At 45.4% G+C, this 22,491-nt stretch overlaps 1 protein-coding gene across 3 annotated transcripts in view; it reads left to right on the plus strand.

Moving 5' to 3' along the window:
- The window catches only part of CEP131 (centrosomal protein 131), a 95,176-nt gene that overhangs the window by 47,492 nt on the left and 25,193 nt on the right, over positions 1-22,491 (plus strand). For 2 of the 3 annotated variants that reach the window (XM_066587666.1, XM_066587665.1), the window contains exons 14-21: positions 819-956; positions 5,829-5,954; positions 7,769-7,885; positions 9,295-9,324; positions 12,674-12,776; positions 16,937-17,138; positions 18,621-18,728; positions 21,479-21,596. In XM_066587666.1, coding sequence (XP_066443763.1) covers positions 819-956; positions 5,829-5,954; positions 7,769-7,885; positions 9,295-9,324; positions 12,674-12,776; positions 16,937-17,138; positions 18,621-18,728; positions 21,479-21,596 — 942 coding nt within the window. The remainder of the gene's footprint in view (positions 1-818; positions 957-5,828; positions 5,955-7,768; positions 7,886-9,294; positions 9,325-12,673; positions 12,777-16,936; positions 17,139-18,620; positions 18,729-21,478; positions 21,597-22,491) is intronic. The other variant, XM_066587667.1, reaches the window with a different exon arrangement.

The raw sequence follows: 22,491 nt of genomic DNA on the forward strand, positions 1-22,491 counted from the left end.
TTAACCCGTTGATAGTCCAGTGGATTCACAATTGGTTAAAAGATGGATATCTGGGTGTTGTTGATAATGGAGCGTATTCTGAATAGGGACACGTTACAAGTGGTGACCACAAGGGCCTCTTCTGGGGCCTATTCTTCTTAATATGCTGGTAGGTGACATAGGAGAAGGTTTAACAGGTAAGGGATTGTGATCCTTGTGGCATAATGGTAATTTATTATTGTTATCAGTCCATGGAGTTAAGCTGTTGAGTTATACTCCTGTCCGTGGGCAGTTTGGCACTGCAGTTACAATTTATACTTAAATGAATGGAATGCGCGCAATAGGAATGGACAGATACTAAGGTTGCACTGTGTAGCCAGGTCTAGGTCCCCTATATATTAGGAAAATAAAGTCTCTTAACCCATTTAGCACTCCAGAAATGAATATATGAGTTATAAGCGTTGTATATACATATAGTTTATAGGACTTATGAAATGCCAGGTCGTTACCTTGACATCCATCATCTACATTGAAGAGAGCCACGTGCATTGTCTCCTCCTCTCTGGAGTGTTGATTGGGAAAAGGTGATCCCCATCCTTCAGGTGGAAGTCCTGTTAGCGGAACTTACTTCAGTTTTATTATGGAATATATTTAGGATATACCATAAATATCTCAGATGGGAATACACTTGTGGCCCTTGGAAGTGGTTCAGTGTGGCCCTCAACTTCTAGTGGCCGGACTGCTAGCCTGAGACTGTTGTAGGCATGTAGAAGACTTGGTTATGCAGAAAATTTGTTATAAGATGTTTCATAAATATTGTCTCCTTTGTCTTGGTACAGCCTCTTCTGTCTGAGGAAGAGTTGAACCATCTGGAGCAGGCGTCAGCTGTTGCTACCGAGGTGACAAGTTCCATGTTGAAGATGCGACTGGAGCTGGAAGAGAAGAAGAAAGCCATGAGTCTTCTGCAGACAGCACTGGTAAGTATGAAGCTCCTCGGTGACAACCTGACCATTATGTGCTGCAGTCTGTCACTTGTCATCTTTTGCCGTCTCTCGGGGCAGAACTGGCATAAGATCCTGGATGCATTCTGGTCTGTTTCATCCAGGAAAATGCCGACTGGCACGTTGGAAACCAGATGGACCTCATTATAGTGAATGGGATCCGTCTGGCACCATCCAAGTCCTGAAAATGTTGAATCCAGTGCTTCAGTTCTCCCCTTGTTTGGCTTCTAGGACAGAACCGAACAGCAGAAGGCGAAAGCTCTGCACTGATGTGAACAAGCCTGTAAATGAAATGCGACAGTGCCTGTTATGTACCCAAACTGTCTGTTCGTTTCTTCATTGCATGTGCGTTTAATGCCTCAGTTGCATGTCTCCACTTATTTTAATGGCTCCTTTTTTTATTAATTTTTGTAGATTAGAAACTGTTATTTCTAAAATGGGACTTTTCGGGTTCTCTTAGTCTAGGACATGTGTTCAGTGCTCCATCAGAGCTGAACTGTGAACACAATGGCACCCAAACTGGTCACAAGTCAGTGGCCCAGAAGATGCCTACCCCTCACCCTGGCACATGGCCCTGTGTTGCTCTATAAAGCTAATACAATTACAGTGTGTGCTTGAGCTATCACATATAACATTTATCGCATATAACCATTTATTATAGTATTTATATTCCTTGAATACGTAAATGCTGCGAGGAACTGCCGCCCAACACTTTGTCCTAGTAAGCTCCTTCACTGGACATATTTGGGACCAGATAAACGTAAATCTAGGAGTCTCTCAATTAACCCCTTAGTGACGAAGCCTGTTTGCGCCTTAGTTTTGGAGCCAAATTTTAGGAAATCTGACATGTCCCTTTAACATAGAATAACTCCATAAAGGTTTTGCATATTCAAGTAAAATGGATCCCCCTGTTTGTCCCGTGTTCAGAAACACACCCATTATAGCACCAATCTACTTACTGGACACATGGCTAGGCCTATAATGGATTTCAGGGCACAACTGAATAATTTCCAGGCCCCATTGCTCACTTGTGCAGAAAAAAAATGTTGAATCTGTTTGCGGAGGCCTGCAGCAGATCCCAGCTGTGAGCCCGGCCGTGGCGCTGCGTACGACCGCATAATGTAGCATGTAATCCAGTGCATTTGATTGATCCGCGTATTACTACAGATCAAACGCATGCGGACTCCGTAATTCTTATCCAGTCGTGTGAGATCGGCCTAAGTTAGATTGCTCCCCTTTTATCATGTACCCGGGGACTGCTCAACGAGGCCACCGGTCAGTGCTTCAGACTTTCAGCTACCTTCGGTAGCCAGGAGTAAGGAGATTTTACATTTCCCGGGCCCTCCCGGCTCCTGCGAATGTGTCTGGCATTTTGCCGAGGGGAGCACGCGCAGAATCGGGGTAAGGTTTGTAGAGGAGGATCGCGTCAAGGATTCAAATGCAGAGGCCTCCGGTAAGAAGTTTCATCTTCTCTCACTGATCGAATCGGTGAGGGGAGATGAAACTTCAACTTTTTTTTTTACTTTTACATGATTGCCATTATCAATTGGATAATGGTGATCACGTGACCAGGGACCGCTCACCGCAGTCCCCCGTGAAATCTCCATGCTTTCGGCTACCTTTGGTAGCCAAGAGCAGGGAGATTTTAAATTTCCTGGGCAATCGTTGATTTTTGCGCATGCGTCCACCATTTTGCTGACGAGTGCATGTGCAGAAGCTGGGGTAAGGTCTGCGGATAAAGATCCCATCGTGGGACAAATCCGGGGACCTTAGGTATGTAATTTCATCTCACCTTACAGATATGATCCATAAGGGGAGATGAAACTAACTTTTTATGTTCAAACAAGTCGGGTCTTGCAGGACCCCATAAAATCAAGAAATATATATCTAAAAATAAATTACGAAAACATTATTGACCGAGCCCAGATTTTGTCTTTAACTTTTTAAACTTTTTATTGTAACTTTTTTTAACTTTACATGATCACTGTTATCCGATGGATGACAAGGATCATGTGACTTGGAACCACATACAGCGGCCCCGGTCACATCTCCCTGCATTTGGCTATCTTTGATAGCCGGGTGCAGGTGGATTTTAAATTTTCCGGCCTTCTGTGCATGCATGCTACATCGGTGCATGCACAGAAGCCCGCGGCAGGGCCATATCGCCATGGGACATCATGGAGGACGGGGGGTGAGTATTTCCAGCTGCCCCATGGATCTGATCCATGATGGCAGCTGAAACTTTAACTTTTGTTTTTACTTTATTGCGATCGCCAATCGCATTCCCCTGAGGATTAAAACAACGTGGAGCCCCCCCCCCCCTACCCCCTCCATGTTGTCGGCTACCTCCTGTAACCGACAGCATATAGCCACCACGTCGACAGCCCACGTTGCTTTAATCCTCAGGGGATTCATGTTTTTATGTCCCTGAGGATTAAAGCCCACTTAACTTGGATGTAAAAAGGCAATGCGACCATCACTAAGGCGTTACGAGGGCTCTAGGGTACTAACCGCAGACTGTGTCTACTAGCATAGTGGAAGACATTCAGTAAACTGATGATGAAGTGTGGTTTTGTTCTTACACTGCACCTCTGGAGGCTCTCTCATATACTTCCTCCTGTCCATAATGTTCTCCTGCAGCCACACAGCTGGGGAGTACTTATGTGGCCCAGATAGATTACGATAAGGTCTGCAGACTCTTTTACTTTTTTTGTACATTGTTATGTTGTGGCTTTGTGTAAATTAAAAGCAAATTTCAAGGTTTCCCCATCATTCTGCACTCAGTAGCCCATAATAATAAAGTGAAAACAGAATGTTAGAAATCTTTGTAGATTTCTTCAAAAATAAAAAACTAACATTTTTGCATTGACGTAAGTATTCCCACCCTGTAGTCAGCACCTAGTTGAAGCACCTTTGTTAATGTGCATTTAGACACAAAGATGATCGCTCAAAAGATGGCTTTTGAGCAATCATTTTTGCATAAACTATTACTTAGTACTTATGCCTATTAGTACCAATTAGTAGCGTGTGAGCAGCTGGAAGCCATACTCAGGGAACAGACCACCCGCTGCTCTCTGAATAAATTTCCCTTTGTTCTGCCATGGGGCTGAGACAATGTAATCAGCTGTTATCAGCGCTCCATGGTCAGAGCACAGCATGCGGTCTGTCTCATCAGCTGTTCTTCTGAATGATGGATTTCAAGCCGAACTGAAGTCCATAGTTCGGTAGAAAAGTGAATGACGGGCACATTTACATGCAGCAATTATCGCTCAAAAGACGGCTTTTGAGTGAATTTTAAGCGATAATTGTTGTCTAAATGGGCCTTTAGAGATTACAGCCTCTAGTCTTCTTGACTTTGAAGCCACAAGATTTGCACATCTGGATTTGTGAATTTTCTGTCATCCTTCTCTGCAGATCCTCTCAGGTTCTGTTAGGTTGGATGGGGGCCGTCTGTGGACAACCATTTTCTGGTCTCTCCAGAGATGTTCGATTGGGTTCTGTGTTATTCAAGGACATTACAGAGTTGTTTTAGACTCAGAGGGTTTGAAAGTAATCTACAAAAGTTAAGACACCTGTAAGGATACTTGCAAGACTAGAATTAATGTCAAAAATAACTGGAAAAATCAAGGTGTTTTAAAAACTTTTGAATAGTACCCTCTAATGTTGAAAAATTTTAGAAAACCTTGATTTTCCAGTTATTTTTGACAAATAGATTATATTTATTTTGGAGGATGGTGCTTCCTAGTCAAACTGCTGTTAAACCAACCATCCGATCCTGGACAAACCAAAATGGCCACACCGTTACTGACTACCTGATACACACCATGCATTAGTAGAGCATCAGCACTCTATGACGCTACATGCGGCTGCTTTGATTGGCCAGCAGTGCTGCTCGTCTTCTGGGTCATATGTGTAGAACCCGGCTTGCATGTATTCCAATGGTGGTATATGATGATCTCAATAGTAGACTGCAGCTTTCACTTAATTTCTAGAAGTTGGATAACACCTTTAACTATCTGCCAATCACTTTAGCAAGGTACAGTAATACACTTACTAGCATATTTTGTAGCAAAAATACCCAGAAAAGCAGCAAAGAGTTTGTCACATGACCCCCAGACTTGGCTGATGCAGTGACATTTTGTATTGTCATCATAGCAATCAATAGGAGTGTGCACAGGGTTCCAGCTGCACAGTGCGCACTGATTTTCAGGGGGGAACCGCGTTGGATTGGGGAGACAGGTAAGTATGCGAAACTCCTGACCTGGCTCCAGAGAATCTGCCGTATCCGCACCATAACTTAATACGTTTATTGTGCTCATACCTGGTGACAGTCAGTAGGGCAGCCCTGGCCTGACAAGTGAGGTGAACACACATCACCTCCTGGAGCAAGTCTGACAATCCCTACATATAGTGATAAAGGGGTTATACCAAGATTGACTCTTATCTATTCACCCCTCCTAGCGAGGAGAAACCTGAATGGAGTGGCAGTGGAGCATGCAGAGTGCCGCGCCAATTATTTTACTTTTATACATGCAAAGAATCGCTTATAGGGACAATTGATTCCGATTGTCTGTCCACTAGGGCCAGCTATATATCTGTGGAACCAATCAGCGAGCAGTGTTATGTTTGCTGGAAAGCAATGATCGGCTGCATAATGCACATTTGCTCGTTCATCTATTGACCATTGGCCCCTTTACACATCCCGACAAGCAGGCGGACGAATGCCCTGTTTTTTGCTTGGCATTTCTTTTCATCAATGTCCAATATTGTGGTTTCAGGGTGTTTACACTTCAACTAAAGTTAATCCTTTAATCCCCCCCCCCCCCCCCCCACATTTTGCCCCCTCAGGCCCAGCAGCGTGAATTAACAGTGCGACATGTAAAGCAGACCGAGAAAGAGATGAGCTATCAGCTGAAACAACAGAGTGATCAGTATGAGGCCACTATACAGAGGCATCTCACCTTTATTGACCAGGTAACCAATAAATGCCCAGTTTTCTGCTTTTATGAATATAAAACTTAATCTATGTACAGAGCCGCCGTTAGGTTGTAGGGGACAAAGCGGGGGTCTCACCACTCAATCCGAGGCACGGGAAATGTAGAATAAAAAGAACTGATTTTTCTCACCTCTCGCTTCCCCCGATGGCCTGCTGTACGCCGTTCCGCTCTCCACTTGCCTCCTGGCAGCTGATAACATAGTCAGTTCCTGGCCTTGGCGATAGTACAGCTGAGGCCAGGTAGTGATGACAGCGGTCACATGATCACACTATACAGAAGGCGGGATGACGGAGCAGCGGGGACCACACTAGTAGGGAAAGCGAGAGGTGCGTTAAATTTTAATTTATTTTTTTTATTTCACATTAAAAAAAGGGCATTGTCAAAGCCTGGGTGTGAGCATTATTAAAGATCGGGGGCATAAAGGGGCATTGATGCTGAGTGGGGACATAAAGGGAGCAGTTTTTCTAAATGGGAGCATAAAAAGCATCATTACTGAGGGAGCATAAAAGTGGAGCACTTTTACTGTGTGAGTGGCATTAAAAGTGTAACTTACTGGATGGAGTTTAAAGTGGCAAATAAGGGTGGATACTAGTACTGTGTGGGACAGCACAGATGGCATTATTACTATTTAGGGTAGTATAGATGGGGAGATTGTGTGGAGGTGTGGCTAACATAGGGAAGGATCAGTAATGGAGGTGTGGCTAACATAGGGAAGGATCAGTAATAGTGTGGAGCCAAAGATGTAGGTGTGTCAAATTCTGCAGAGAACATTTGTGAGAAGCCATCATGGTGGTCTGCTCAGATGCACAAATAAAAAGAAAGTTTTAAAAAAGGGGAACGTGAACGACTCCAGACAGACAGATTGTCACCTGTGATCACTAGACATAATGGTATTGTAATCACCTATATGCTCTGCAGATTGCCTGTGTAGAGCTGTTATCCAGAACTGGGGTAATATTGGTCTTTTGTATAATGCCACTATGATTAGCCAGAAAACTTAAACCCCAAAGCATGTTTAATCAGATGTGAATAAATTAATAAAAAGAGCTTTACCCTTTGCGCATATATAAATATGTTTGTTTAAACATTTTAATTTATTCTCCAATACAGGTTACAGGGGTTTTCTCACTTTCTCTCTTGATGACCTATCCTCAGGCCATATCATAAATAGATGATCGACAGGGAGCTGCACCTGCAATACCAACTAAGGCTGCTGGCATGTGGTTAGCGTTTTCTGCTACCTATGTTGTCTGTAGTGACAGCAACACCACGAATGAGCTGGTCGGTGGGAATCCTGAGCGTCGGACCCCCAACGATCATCTGTTGGGGGTCTGTTCTGAGGATAGGTCATCAATAGAACAAAAAAGTCAGAAAAACGAATTTCAATTAATTGTAACATTAATTGATCACATCCAATCTAGCTAAAGGTGCGTGTACATGGGACGATTATTGTTCAAATTCCCAGGATCCAGCGAGAATCTGAATAATTATCGTTCAGTTTTCTGCACGCCGTATTGTTCCATGAAAAACAGGCAGTATCACCTATAGATGACTGCCTGTTTACTGTGAATGGAGGCGAGCGGGCTGGAACAATCCCTGACCCCCTCCAACGCCATTCAGTCAGCGATGGCTTATCCTAAAGGTCATAAATGTGATATTGGGGGGAATCCCACCTCCAGGTTTCCCGCCTTTTGCAGATTTTGTAGCGATATGAGCGTGAATGATACAGCAGTTGTGAAGGTCTCTGTATTGTCTACCGGTGTTCACGCAATGAGCTCTGCTCCCTCACAGCTCATCGATGACAAGAAAGCCTTAAGCGAGCGATGCGAGTCACTAGTAAGTGAGATGAAGCAGGTGGATCACAAGTACTCCAGCAAGATCTCCCAGATGCAAGAGCAACATGACATGGTGAGAAGAAGCATCTTATACTCCATTCCTGTGCTAAGTTCCATTCAAAGTTCTGCTGGTTTTTTCTTAGTTCTTGGGCTGCCTGACACCCTGTCACACTGCTGCCCCTTCTGATTTGGCAGATGTATAGTGTGCATGTTTGAGGTATGGGATAAGTACTGTTTACACTATGGGAGATGTACTCTTACACTGCAGTACAGGGGAGTGCAGTGCATTATAGACTTCCTTCCAACCATACACACCAATATCTACAGCCTAATTTGAATCCACTGTTCAGGCTTGATAGAAATTAAATAGAAATCTCATTAGTGCAGCTTTAAAGGGGTTGTCCGGCCATAAACATTAGGTCTCATTACTTCTGTTTGCCAATTTCCATGCACTTTGTAATATAGATTGTGCATGGAAAATGAAGCAAACAGAAGTTTTGGACTTACCTGAAGGGATGCCCCCCCCCCCTGTGTTGCTCCTCCGTCGTCCCTGGTTACCGCAAGAATCTTTTCTTCTTGTCGGCCCAGCTCTTGTCGGCGCGGGAACGAGCCCCTTCTCATCCGCGCATGCACAGTTCTTCTCTCTGCAGCCGGGACCGATATACGATCTTCTTGTGTGCAGGGGGGGGGGGGATGGAAGAGCCTCAGAGCAGGAACTGAGCTCCCGCCCCCTCTCTGCCTCCTCTCCGCCCCTCTGCACTATTTGCAATGGGGAGAGCTGAGACGGGGGCGGGGATAATTCTCGGACCTTAGCCCCGCCCCCATCCCGCCTCTCCTCATTGAAAATAGTGCAGAGGGGCGGAAAGGAGGCAGAGAGGGGGCGGGAGCTCAGTTCCTGCTCTGAGGCTCTTCCATTCTCTCCCCCCCCCCCCCCCCCCCCCCTCACACAAGAAGATCGTATATCGGTCCCGGCTGCAGAGAGAAGAACTGCGCATGTGCGGATGAGAAGGGGCTCGTTCCCGCGCTGACAAGAGCTGCTGCGGCCCGACAAGAAGAGAAGATTCTTGTGGTAACCAGGGACGACGGAGGAGCAACACAGGGGGGGGGCATCCCTTCAGGTAAGTCCAAAACTTCTGTTTGCTTCATTTTCCATGCACAATGTATATTACAAAGTGCATGGAAATTGGCAAACAGAAGTAATGAGACCTAATGTTTATGGCCGGACAACCCCTTTAAGTCTTGGACTATAATTTCAAGTGATCGTATCTCAGCTTAGAGGTGAGATATTGTTTGGTGTCCTTCAGGGAAGTCTGTAACACAACATACCTGTTACCTAAGAAAATGCAAAGTGGGGTTCTCATTTATGGCTGCCAGATTAATTTTCTTAGTTCCTAGTGGGATTTTATTATTTTGTTGTTTATTGGATTCTCTTGTTGATTTATTATCTCTTCCCCTTTTCTTCTTCTCTTTGCTTTCCCCCAGGTTTGGCAAACTCTGAGCCCCCTGTGTGAGGTAATAGCCCACTACATGCTACACTATGCCATCCTGGGAGGAACCCTTGTCTGTTATGCCCATACCTATGCCCACCCGTCCTCATAGACTGTGTATTATTGCGTTTTCACAGCATGATCTATACCCAATTTATACTAACTGGTTTGTATCTATCTGGCATCTGCTTTTTTTTACAGAAGAAACTGTATTTCAGTGTGTGTCACTTTCAATGTACTCCATGCTGCATCCGCTCCCAAGTCCCACCCAATCATGGCGATCACTCCAAGTCTTGTAGAAACTGAATGAAACAGGAATAAACTGCCCCCTGCTATTTAAAAAGTGATGCTGCATTTGGATGATGTCATCGCTGGTTTGATTGGGGGCGGAGTCTCTGGGTGTCAATGCCACTGAAGAGACAATTTGAGTGCAATTTCCTCATTTATGTGTGCATTCCGTTAGGAAGGGGATATTCTGTTATAGTGCGGTAGTGCAGGAGTTCAAGGAATTTCCCTATACATTCCCCTAAAGCTCCCCTATATGACAGAATTATGGAGTTTGTATAAAATATCTACGGTACTATCCTAAATTGTGCCCCAGTTCCCACCATCCTGGTATCTGATGGGCTGTTCATAGTGATTGGCTGCTGTAGTCCAATAATAACTCTGATGTCATGGGGATGGAAAATATTAGAACAGCAGGGTCTGACACAGAATGTTAAGGATTGTAACATATCCACCCCCCAATGTTGAAGAAAAAATGAGGTCAAATCCAATTTTTCCCATTTTAAGGGAAAAATTTTTTTGACTCCAATCTGCAATCAGAATATTCCTTGGATCACTGACCCTTCTGGAGTAATCAGTAATTAGAACACATTACATTGTAACACTTAAGAAAGGTGTCCAGGCCCCTCTTGTACTATCTTATTGAGTTCACCATCACCATGTCCTCAGCCAGAGAGTTCCAGTCTCACTGCTTTTACAGTAAAGAACCCCCTTCTATGTCGGTGTAGATATCTTTTTTCCTCTAGACCTAGAGGACACTCCCTTGTTACAGTCACAGTCCTGGGTATAATAGATGATGGGAGAGATCGCTGTATTGACCCCTGATATATTTATACATAGTAATTATGTCACCTCTCTAAACTAAATAACCCCAATTTTGATAACCTCTCTGGGTATTGTAGTCCGCCAATTCTGTTTATTACTTTAGTTGCCCTCCTTTGCACCCGCTCAAGCTCTGATATGTCCTTCTTGAGTACCGGTGCCCAAAACTGCACACAATATTCCATGTGTGGTCTGACCAGTGACTTGTTCTCGTCATGCGCCCCTGGACCTCTTTTGATGCACCCCTTGATTCTATTTGCCTTGGCAGCAGCTGCCTGACACTGGTTGCTCCACTAAAATCCCCAAGTCCTTTTCCCTGTCAGTGTTTCCATTGGTTTCCTAATTAGTGTGTAATGGTGACATGTATTTCCTCTGCCCATGTGCAGAACCTTACATTTATCAGTATTAAACCCCATTTGCCATCTCTCTGCCCAAACCCCAAGGATATTCCAAAGTTTCTTATTTTTCAGTATGAGTAAGGCCTCCTTCCCACGAACGGATTTACGCCGCGTAATTCGCGGCAAAAATCCGCTGCGTTGCCCCCTGGTATTAGGTTCTATTGAACCTAATAGCTCAATGCTCACGATGTGGAATTCCACCGCGGAATTCTGCACCGTGAAATCTCCCGTCCTCACCCGCAGCATGCTCTATTTGCCGCGGGTGTACACGCTGACGGCTTCTATTGCAGTCAATGGAAGCCGTCCGTTCACGCTATCTCCCGCTGTAACACAGCGGAAGATAGCGTGAAAACGCTTTCCCGCCTACCGCCGCCGCGTCATATGACGCGGCCGGCGCGTCACGTGACACGGCCGGCCGCGTCATGTGATGCGGTGGGCATGTCACATGACGCAGCGGCGGTGGGCGGGGAAGCGTCTTCACGCTATCTTCCGCTGGTAAGTATGGGGTCTCTGGGGGGCGCCGTGACGGGCTTCGCCGCGGAATATTCCGCGGTGGAGCCCGTCACGCTCGTGTGAAGCCGGCCTAAGCCTCAGTGGTTTCCTTATTCCCAGAAACCCCGAAATGGGCTTATGGTTCTTAGTAGTTTTCTTTTTCTCCCTTCTCTTTCACCCCTGTTCTGTTTGTTTTCGGTCTGTCCACTGTTTGCCAGGTCTTGCTGTTTTTGCTTTGCATGATATGACCAAGGGATGAAACGCCATTAATATTGCTTGTAGCCACGGTTATGCATGCAGAATTGCACTGATTCCTGTGCTTTGTATGTTTGGGTCCTTTGAGCATGTTTCCTGATCAGGAAACTGGTTGTCACTTTTCCAGCCTATTCAGCCATTGTCCTGAAAAATTGGGTAGGGTATTTTTATTACTTCTGCACTAATTACTATAATACTGCACCTTACGGTGAAGAATATGGACCTAATCAACCAGGAGTATTGTTTGTACCTAAGTTGCTTTACTAGCCAGTATAGTGCTATATGTAGAACATGACTATGGAGCTTGATGGGTAAATTCAGAAGTTGCTAGTAACACTCTTCAATGACCCTATTGTTGTTTACATCCAAATTATGTGTTGATTTCATAATGTATCTTTTATATAGCATATCTCCAAATTACATCTTCACATAGGCATAGTGTGAAATAATAAAATTCTGTCTGCCTGCGGACGCCACTAGGGGCAGCTTACTATCTACAGCTCCTACTGAACTTGAATGCATTTGCTTAAAGGGGCTGTGCCAACTTAAACAGCCTCATACAGAATGTGTGGGTACAAACTAACAGCTTATCACCCTGAGTCCTACTGCCGGGACCCCTGGGGGAAGCCACGGCCAAACACATGAAATGTAGTGTTACAGGACGACCTTTCACATGAATGACCAGGATGGTACAGGGTCTTCCAGAACAAGAGCTACTCTTATAAAGTGTCTCTCTATTCCTGGTGACAAAAGGGAGTCCCAAGCGGGGGACCCTGCTCTATGACATTCATATCTCCTAATAAGGCAGAGAATCGGGAGAGTGTTATGTATTGCGTTACAGTGGATTCCCGGATAGTGCTGATGTAGGCGTCTTAGTACATGGGAAGTTTTTAAGAGTGCTGTAGACCAAAACTTTTCTTGTGACAAGGGACTAATCCTATCAGGACTCAGTGCTATTCCTATTGCTGGCAGCACCATATGTGACTTCCCAATAGCTGCTCTTCTCTAACTGGGGAGGCTGTAGCTGATAAAGGCATATTATACAACTCAACCAGAGGTACATTAGGGTATATTTATTTAGGTAGAATAATTTATCAGTCCTCTTCACATCTTGTCTTCCAGGAGATGAAAAAGCTGCAGGAACTCATGACGTCTACGGAAAAAGTGCGGCGAGACAAGTGGATTGATGAGAAGACCAAGAAGATTAAAGAGATCACGGTGAAGGGTAAAAGTGGAGTGTATGCACTTTTAAGGCGTTACTCACTTTCAGGTCTCCATAACAAGAATAGTGATTTATTCAAGTGACTGAGTTGCAATACCAAGACGCAGCCATGAACAAAAGGGGCATGGTTTCTAATTGCTTTAAATCTCTTTATGTTTAATATGTTTTTATGGAAATTTTCGCATATTAATCACATATAAAACAGAACAAGAGATAAAGAATATGTGACATCTATTTTATGGCGGGTCTCGCAGGACCACCGCTTGCTGTTCACTGCAGCTGCGTAAGCTGTATCTTGATTTGCGATTCCTTCTCATAAAGTCTTGAGGGCATCTTTTTAAAACTATTAAGGTAAGACACTTGGCCCTTGTAACCGACACCTTCTTGCACTTGTTTAACCGGTTCGACTCTTAACTGGTTAAGCTCGCAGATATATAAATTACTAACCAACATTGAGATAGACAAACAAAGATATACGGAAACTAGGGGAAGATTAGAGATAAGAGAGGAAAAAAGAGTCTCGGGAGAAGAGAAGATTGCATAAGGGCAGATGGAAGAAGCCCGTCATGGATCATGCTGTTAATAGTTGTCTGGTTAAGTCTATGGCTGAGGACTGGCTCCATATGACCCCAAGACCCATCGCGTCACCATCCCACCGCTAACTGAAATTGCGGTGAGTCACGGTACGTGTTCCATAGCGCCCAAGCTCGATCACTTAGCCTGGGTCCCTCCGCTCATTCGTCACCTAGTTCTTCCATGTTCATTAACTGGTTTAGTTCTTGAACAAATTCCAGGATTGAGGGAGCCGAGTTGCTGCGCCAGTGGCGTGGGATTACCGCTCTGGCTGCTGTAAGGAAATGCCGTAGCAGCCCCTTTTTGATGGCGGCAAATGGGCCAGGAATAATTGACAGCAGTGCTAACTGCGGGGTGACCTCTGCTGCGCATCGCGACGCCCCCTCATACAACTCAAAAACCTTCTTCCAGAAAGGCTAGATAAGTGAGCAATCCTACCAGATGTGCAGCATGGTACCCCGCTCGGACCCACACCTCCAGCATTCCTCCGGGACTGAAGGGAAAATGTGGTGGATTACATCTGGGCATCTCTACCACCTGGAAAGGAGTTTAAAATTTTTTTCTTGCGCGGAGCAGGCCAGGGGCAGCTTATGTGCGAATGTGAAGGCCTTCTCCCAATCAGAGTCCCGCAACTTCACCGAAAGCTCCCCCTCCCATTTCCTGACATAGAACGGCAAGCCCTGCGTGAGCCCCTCCAGGATGATTCTATAAATTCGAGAAAGAACCCCGGCCGGGGGCTCGGCTCTCAGAAACAATTCCTCAATGGGCTCAGGGGGGCCCCCAAAAGTACATGACCTTAATTGGGTCCTCCAAAATGAGGATAACTGAAGGTATTCTATCCATAGCAATCTCTGCTCGGGTCTGGACGCCTACAGCTCGTTAAAGGATGGGAGGCCCCAGAGCCCACAATCTGACACCATCGGACGTCTTCCTCCTCCCTCCAGCCCAGAAAGTTTCGTCTATCCCATCCTGGTGGAAATGCTGGATTATGAAATATCGGAGTTAGGGCTCCCCTGTGAGGCAGGTCTGTGGGTCTATCTTCCCTCTTAATCCAAGGTAGCAGTCGCATGTGGGGCCAGACTAGTGTTGTCTCCAATCCCACCCACTGTTTTGAGGCTGAGTGATGCTGCCAGTCTACCAGTCTGGTGAGAACTGCCGCTGAGTAGTATATTTTAAGATCTGGGAGACCCACGCTTTAAATCTCTTTAACCCCTTAAGGACCAAGCAGAGTAAATTTACAGTGCTTAGTCTTGAGCCTTAATCTCAGCCAAAAGTGAAAATAAAGTGTGGGATTAAAGCTCTTGCAATCTAGCACTAGCAGTTTGGGTCCTCGGATGTTGGTGACAGCCGAGGACCCAGAGGAGAAGACAGAAACACTTCCACCTTTTCCTTTACAGGCTACGTATTGCTAAATGAGCGCTGTTGTTAGGTTGTGCTTCTGGGACCTGTAATACTATGGGTTTCCAGGAGCACATTTCCATAGCTGTGGCAATATTGAGCTGGCTTGGTGTGGTGTTCAGCTAGCCAGCTAACCTCCCCCCGTCTCTTGCATATAAATATCAGTCCTCTGGCTTGAGGGAACTGGTGTTCCTCATTCCCCCTTGTGTTTGCTTTCATGCTTGGTGTTCTGTGGGTGTCTACTGCGATGTGTCCTGTGTGACTGTGCTGGTTGCGAGACATGTGGTGTGAACTGTGTCCTGTACTGCTTGGATCGTTTACCATTTAGGACAAGTTAGGTCCATAGGTTCCAGTGTTGTGCCGCCCCTATCGGGACGATCACCCTGCATGCAGGCAGGATTTATAAGGGTTAGTTGTGTCGTAACAGTAGAGTCCCTTGAGACAACGAGGACCCTTGAAGTGGGCTCGCAGGCTTAAGTGACTTGGCCAATCCATGAACCAATACCTCGTACCTAATCTATTCCATCTTTTTATGCGTGCAGGTATGCTTGGTAAGTGTTTTGTCAGTCTTGCTTATGTTTGTATTCCGTTCTATGTCTGATCCACCCATCCACTGGCTGTTTTATGCCCGGTTCTTGTTTGTTTGTTGGGCGGGCGGATGCCCTCCGTCGGTGGGCGAATGCCCAAGCCTTTTCTGTCCCCTTAGTCTGTTGCTAGGCAGATTTTAGGGCCTATCTTGTCTGTCTGTGCCTGCGTCTAACCACCCATAAAGCAATGCTGATACGTTCGTCCTGACTGCTCTGTGCTATGTGATTCCAGAGTCCCGTTGGCAGTCAGTGGCGGACATAACAGCTATATAGTGTAGAGTATAAGAGGATTTACAGATGTGTCTAACTCAGGGACTTCTATATACAAGTAAATCGTCAGTTGGGGATAAAGGGAACCGCGACAATAGTGCAGAGGTGATAATACACGCATGCTTTTTTCAACAATCTATGTAGATATGGAATATAATAAGTTATTCTAAACCATGGGGAAAATGTTACTCCCCATTGTAGCCACTAGGTGTCCTCCTGCTCCAGGATAATAACTAACTGTCATTACTTAGGTTTGAAAGGTTTAGCTATCAGTGTGCGAATGAAGAGTTTATGGCTGATCCGTTCTATTAAATGCAGATGCGGCCCAGCAGTGAACACTCCACACCATTAAATAGCAATGGAGGAAAGAAATTCAGGGAAGAAAGAAATAGGGATAGAAGAGGAAGGGAGGGGAAGAGAGAAGATAAAAGGGGGTGAGCAATCACTATTCTAGGACTTGCTCCTTCTAGACTCTTGGATCAGTCTTGGATCTCCGTTACATGGCTCTGAAGTAAGCCGTTTAGGGCTGCAAAATAGAGTTTGTTTCCATATCTACAGACCACTTCATTTGGACCATCCCTCCAAGCTGTCACACTGCGGACTGCCTCTTCCAGGACATAATCATCTTTGCTCCTTGGTTAGAGACGTTTTTGAAGCTTTTACTCCACAAGGACCGCTCTAGCCATTCTATCCTGACCATAAAGCAGCTCAATCATTTGGTCAACATCTGACATTTTCAGATAGAATCACTGAAAGATTTTGGTCGCAGTTTATCCCCTTGTCTTGAGCTCATGGTCTCATTTACACCCTTGGATTAGTACATTGCCATTATTGATTTGTCCTGCACCCCTTTTGTATCCATGGAATCCGTTACATCTCTATACACCTAGGCAATATATATACAGCTAAGTCCCTAACTCCATAACTAATAAGGCTCTTGACACTGTCCCAGAATGCCACACATTCAGCCATATTACTCTTCAGTGTTGATTGGCACAGGAAATGCTGCGTGTGTGGCTGCAGAGAACAGAGAGGATCCCGGAGGAGAAAATGAAGAATTCCCTGTGAAATGACTAGTTTGCCAATGCTATATGCTCTGCAGAATGCAGTTATTCCACACTACAGTCCATGTAACACTAAAGTATGGAATACCTGCAAGGTGGCACCACAATTCAGGTGCCACTCGCACAGTGAATGTCTTACAACCAGGGTAAGACGAGAACAATACGCATTTGGCCCTAAAAAGTAGCACCGATGTATACATCCTGACTGAGGCACTGCATGGCAGCCATATATGTGACTTTTCTCCTCACTGTGCATGTCTTCCTCTAACAGGACTGGAGCCAGAGATCCAGAGACTTATATCCAAACACAAGCAGGAGATACGCAAGTTAAAGGCTCTGCATGAAGCGGAGCTGCTGCAGTCGGATGAACGTGCGGCACAACGATATGTGCGCCAGGCCGAGGAGCTGAGGCAAAACCTGGAGAGGGAGAAGGAGGAAGGGAGTCAGAGGGAACGGGAGCTGGCCAAGCAGAGGTGATCCACCGGGACACACTGGTTTCAGTATCAAATACTGATGCAAAAAAAACCCCATACCCCCATCATCATCTAAATGAGTTCTACAACTTTGTAGAACTCATTTACTCTTGTTTCAATCCATTACTATTAAAATGTCCAGCTGCTGTCTGTGAATGGGGATACTTGTCTATTTTCAAAGTCAGAAAGTTTGTCCAAGCGTAATGATTTTCACAGCTGAGGGTTTGTTACACTCCGTCTAGGCAATCGTTAATGATCGCAGACTGGTACATATAACCTGCACTGATACAATGTGACACACTCTCCGCACAGGAGTGACATTTGTCCTGATGATGTGTTTGGTACACAGAGAATTGTGTAGAGGGGATACCATGGAAGTAAACCCGTCAGCTGTCAGCAGTATCAGGTCTGTACAGCCTCAGCGTGTATATTTGCATATTCCAATTTACGGACAACAAGAGGAGGTCCTAAAAAGGATGTGGAATTGAAATCCAAAAGGAGAAATGTTATTGGCTAGATTGTATGATGGAATTGCCATTTAACATGGACCTGTCAAGGGATTTCTGCTGCCCTATCTGAGAGTTGGATATGAGCGGCAGAGACGCTGAGCTCCATGAAATCTTGACAGGACTCTCACTCTCTACTAGAAATCCCGTCAAGATTAAAGTTGCTTTTAGAGGAAATGATTATTGTTCCAAAAATCGTTCAAACGAGCGAAAGTTAACGATAATCAGTCTAAATGCAGCCAACGTCCAAATAATAATCGTTCACTTTTCATTAGCCGTTCATTTTCTGCAGGTGTAATAACCATCGTTGGCTCGTCCACTTATCATTCGGGTTAACCAGCGCTCGTCCTGTCCTCTGTCACTTATACAGCAAATATGAACGACTGAACGATTCTCGTGTGAACGACCAACGATGGATCTGCTGTATAAGTGAAAGAGCCAGCGGTGACATCACTCCCTCGTTCAAACGAGAATCGCTCATGTAAAAGGACCCTCTGCCTCTTTCACCGTATGATGTGCTGCTTGCGCATTGGACGGCATTAATTAATTGACATATTCAGCTAAGTAGACCAAAATAAAGCCAGGGATGCCTCCCTTCCTCCTTTTTAATATCTATCTGTCCACATAGGGCATGCGTACAGGGGTAATCCTGATGGGACAAGCCACTTAAAGTTGGGACCGTAAAAGGCCATGTTGCATTGGCACTTTATCACACCCTGTCTAAGTATGCAACAGTACCGATGAGAGGGATGTATTATTGCATCAGTAGGTAGATTTGTGCAGGGAGCTATGACAGCCATATTAGTTGTTACTCAACTGTCCCAGAATCCGATGCATAGAATTTAGGACTACCAGGACTCTGTGAACATATTTTTCCCCTTATGCTATTTAAATGCTGTTTTTCCACTTTACATTGTACATTTTGCATACAGTTGGTGGTGCCGCTACATTTAAGGTTTTCTTTTCCTTTGTCCAGGTATGAGAAGCAGCTAGTGCAAGAAGAGCAGTCCCTGCAGGAGCAGCGCAGGAGGTTATATAGTGAGGTGTCCGAGGAGAAGGAGCGCTTAAAACAGCAAGCGGCCAGGTGAGAGACTCCCGATTCCAGCTATTGACCACCAGTGCGATTTACACCAGACATTAAGAATAAACCTGCCTTGATGACTCAAGTAGCAGGTTATCTGATAGCAGCCTAGCTGCTGCTCTATTAACTGGGATTGGTGCATCCTGATTGTTTAAAGGGGTTGTCCCGCGAAAGCAAGTGGGTCTATACACTTCTGTATGGCCATATTAATGCACTTTGTAATGTACATCGTGCATTAATTATGAGCCATACAGAAGTTATTCACTTACCTGTTCCGTTGCTAGCGTCCCCGTCTCCATGGTGCCGTCTAATTTTCAGCGTCTAATCGCCAGATTAGACGCGCTTGCGCAGTCCGGTCGTCTTCTTTTCTGAATGGGGCCGCTCGTGCCGGAGAGCGGCTCCGTGTAGCTCCGCCCCGTCACGTGCCGATTCCAGCCAATCAGGAGGCTGGAATCTGCAATGGACCGCACAGAAGCCCTGCGGTCCACCGAGGGAGAAGATCCCGGCGGCCATCTTCAACCGGTAAGTAAAAAGTCACCGGAGCGCTCGGATTCAGGTAAGCGCTGTGCGTTTTTTTTTTTTAAGTCCCTGCATCGGGTTTGTCTCGCGCGAACGGGGGGGGCTGTTGAAAAAAAAAAAAAAAGTTTCGGCGCGGGACAACCCCTTTAACGCTGTGACCCTTTGATGAGCTCACTGTTTTCCAGTGACCTGATCAGTCCCTGGGGCGATCACTGTGCAGTCAGTCTTGGGATCCCAGTAAGGACCTCAGAGTTGTCTGTACACTAAACCAGCTGTTACCGCTGTAATGCGTTTCAAGTCAGGACTTCCTCAGGTAAGGGGACTATTTCTTTGGAATTTTACCTGAAGAAGAGTTACATTTTGATTTGTATGGCATTGTAGCAGATCTTTAAACTTTCCTGGTCTGGGCTGAGTGGAGCTCCAGTCTCCTGCAGTGTGTCATCTTGTTTCTTCAACTGTGACGCACATGTGAAGAATCTGTGGAGCGGGCAGCAAGCTAGGACATTCCCATACAAGCACACGTAGTATGTGTCATACAGAACCCAGAAAAATGAGTAAACCTATTGCTTGATTCATTCATACACAATGTATAACCCTCCACATGGAGTGCCTCTCCCCTTCCTTATTACATACCTTAACAGCCTGTGTCACCATGATGCAGATATTGATGTATGGAGAAATATGCAAATAATTGTAGAAATAAACATATAAAACAAGAATCCCTTTAACCCCTTGAGTGGCGGGTTTCCTACCACCCTGTCGTGCCCACCAGGGCAGGTTTTTTAAAATGGTCTGATCATTGAATTTCAACTAATTTTGCAGTTGCGTCTCAAGAGCCATAACTTTTTCATTTTTCCATTGACATGGCCATATAAGGGCTTGTTTTTTGCGGGACAAGTTGTGATTTTTTAAACAGGGGGGAGGAAAAAAAGAAATGGGGAAAAAAGAAAAAAAGGGGCCATGTCATTAAGGGGTTAAATAATGTATTAACTTCCTTCTCTGGGTCATTACGACGCATGGATACCACATGTGTGATTATATTTTTGATTTTTTACAAAGTAAAGGGAGACAAGTGTTTTTATTATTTTTTTTATTATTTTTTTTCTTTTTATTTTTTTTTGTCCCTTTAGGGGACTTCCACAGGGACCCATCAGGACCCCTGATCACATTCCGGGGGTCCGATGGTGACAGCCCTTTACATGCTGCAGTGACAGCCCTTTACATGCTGCAGTCACATAGACTGCAGCATGTAAAGGGTTAACACAGCAGAGATCGGAGGTTTTCTCTGATCTCTGCTGTAAGAGCTGGTACCTAGCTGTCCTCTGACAGCTAACAACCAGCTCTCCCTGCCACAGAGACCATCGGCTTGCTTCTGACAAGCCGATGGTCTCTATGGCAACCTGTAAACAAACCAGTGCAGTAGATTGCCGGCATGTCGGCAATATCTTCTGCTGGTTTTTCAAAGCCCTTGCTTTGTTCTCTGTGGGTCTGTGCAGGCAGAGCACACTGTCACAGCTTGTGGCATTGTGCTCTGCAGCTCCCATAGTGATACGTAGCCCGGAAATCTTCCGGGCTATGTTGCTATGAGCAGTGGAGCTCGTCCCGGAAAATTTCCGGGCGTGCCACTCAAGGGGTTAATGGAAGTTAAAAAAAAAAGTAATAAAAAAAGCAAATAATGTAAAACACATTTTTCTGCATTTACAATAAACACAAACCTACACTTATTAGGAATTTGCATGATTTCAATAAGCTGTAGAACTGAAGTTATAACATCATAGGAAAATAAACTCACTGTTTTCTTTGGCACAAAAACTTTTAAATAACTTGCCCAATAATATATGCGCTCCCGCATAAAACAAGCCTACATACAGAAAGGCAGGCACTAACCAGCTTATTTGTCCTGCTCCTAATTTGTTACCACGGGCAAATGCTTGTCTTTTCCTTTATTTATTAATTTTGCTCAATTTTCCTTTTTTATATACAATATATTCTACAGCTGTACAGCGTTTACATTGGTCGCTATCCCAAGTGGCTCGCAATATAATTTTCATCTATTCATGTGTTTTTGGAACGTCACGCAGATGTTGCCTTTAGTCAGATTTGAACCCAGGACCATCGGGCTGCATTTTCTTTGATAACACTCCCTAATGTAAACTGAATTTATATAGTGTAGTTGAGGTGCGAACAGTCATCCATTCCCTTATGTGATATTTATTAACACGTTTGTCTCGCAGGCAAAGAGCAGAATTGGATGAACTACGAAAACAGCTAGAAGACAATTGTGCACTGTCCACCAGAGTCCTGAAAGAAGAATACGAAAAGAGCAAGGAGGAGCAAGAACGGCGCCACCAGGTCCAAATTAACGCTGTATATAGATATGGGGAGGGGCTGGACATTCCAGAAGTTGGGATGTTTTTTTTATGATATTACCTATTGTTTGTCAGGACAGTGTCCGGGATATGGGGGTCCCTGAGCAATCCCGCAACCCCTGTCCCTGCCTACTTGCCCCCCTGGGCTAACCCCCAGGGCGACAACTGGGCGGCGGTCCCTACCCTCACTAGGGAAGCGGGACACGGGAAGACAAACAGACACTGAAGACAAACAAACGGTAGAATGGTCAGACAACCGGGTCGGCAACAGGAGGGTATGCGGTACAAAGGGGTCGGGCAAAACGTAGTCAAAGTCCAAAAGCAGAAGTCAGAAAAGCCGGGGTCACAAGAGCAGTCAGAATAAACGCGGGTGCAGCTGGGGAACCAAACTAACACTGGCAAGGGCTGGAAGGAAAACACACACATTTAAATGCTGTCAGAGCTCCCGCCCCAGCAGCTGATTGGGGCGGGGAGCCTGACAGCAGCAGGGCCCAATCAAGGAGGTGCTGGGGAGACGCTCCCAGCCTTGCTGAATAGACAGTTACCAAGGAAGCAGGCTTGGTAGTCAAGGAAATAGAGAAGCACCTGCTGCCTCCCTATCAACCCGGCGGCGACCAGTTTTACAGCGGCCCGAGGAGATCACTAGAAGCGGGGCTCCCCTACGCCGCACTCCTATAACCCGGATGGCAGGACCGGTGGTGTGGGCATGGCGGCCCCCGAGAGTTGCTGGTTCTAACATTGTTATAATTGGGCTTCGATGTATACACAATGAGGATCCTACCTGAAGAAGAACCCAATATAGTGACATCTACATTCTGGAAAATCACTTTACAATAAATGGAGTTGTCTTATGAAGAAGACATGCTGTTCCTTCAAAA

The sequence above is a fragment of the Eleutherodactylus coqui genome, chromosome 13 (genome assembly GCF_035609145.1).
Source record: "Eleutherodactylus coqui strain aEleCoq1 chromosome 13, aEleCoq1.hap1, whole genome shotgun sequence".
Lineage (NCBI taxonomy): Eukaryota > Metazoa > Chordata > Amphibia > Anura > Eleutherodactylidae > Eleutherodactylus > Eleutherodactylus coqui.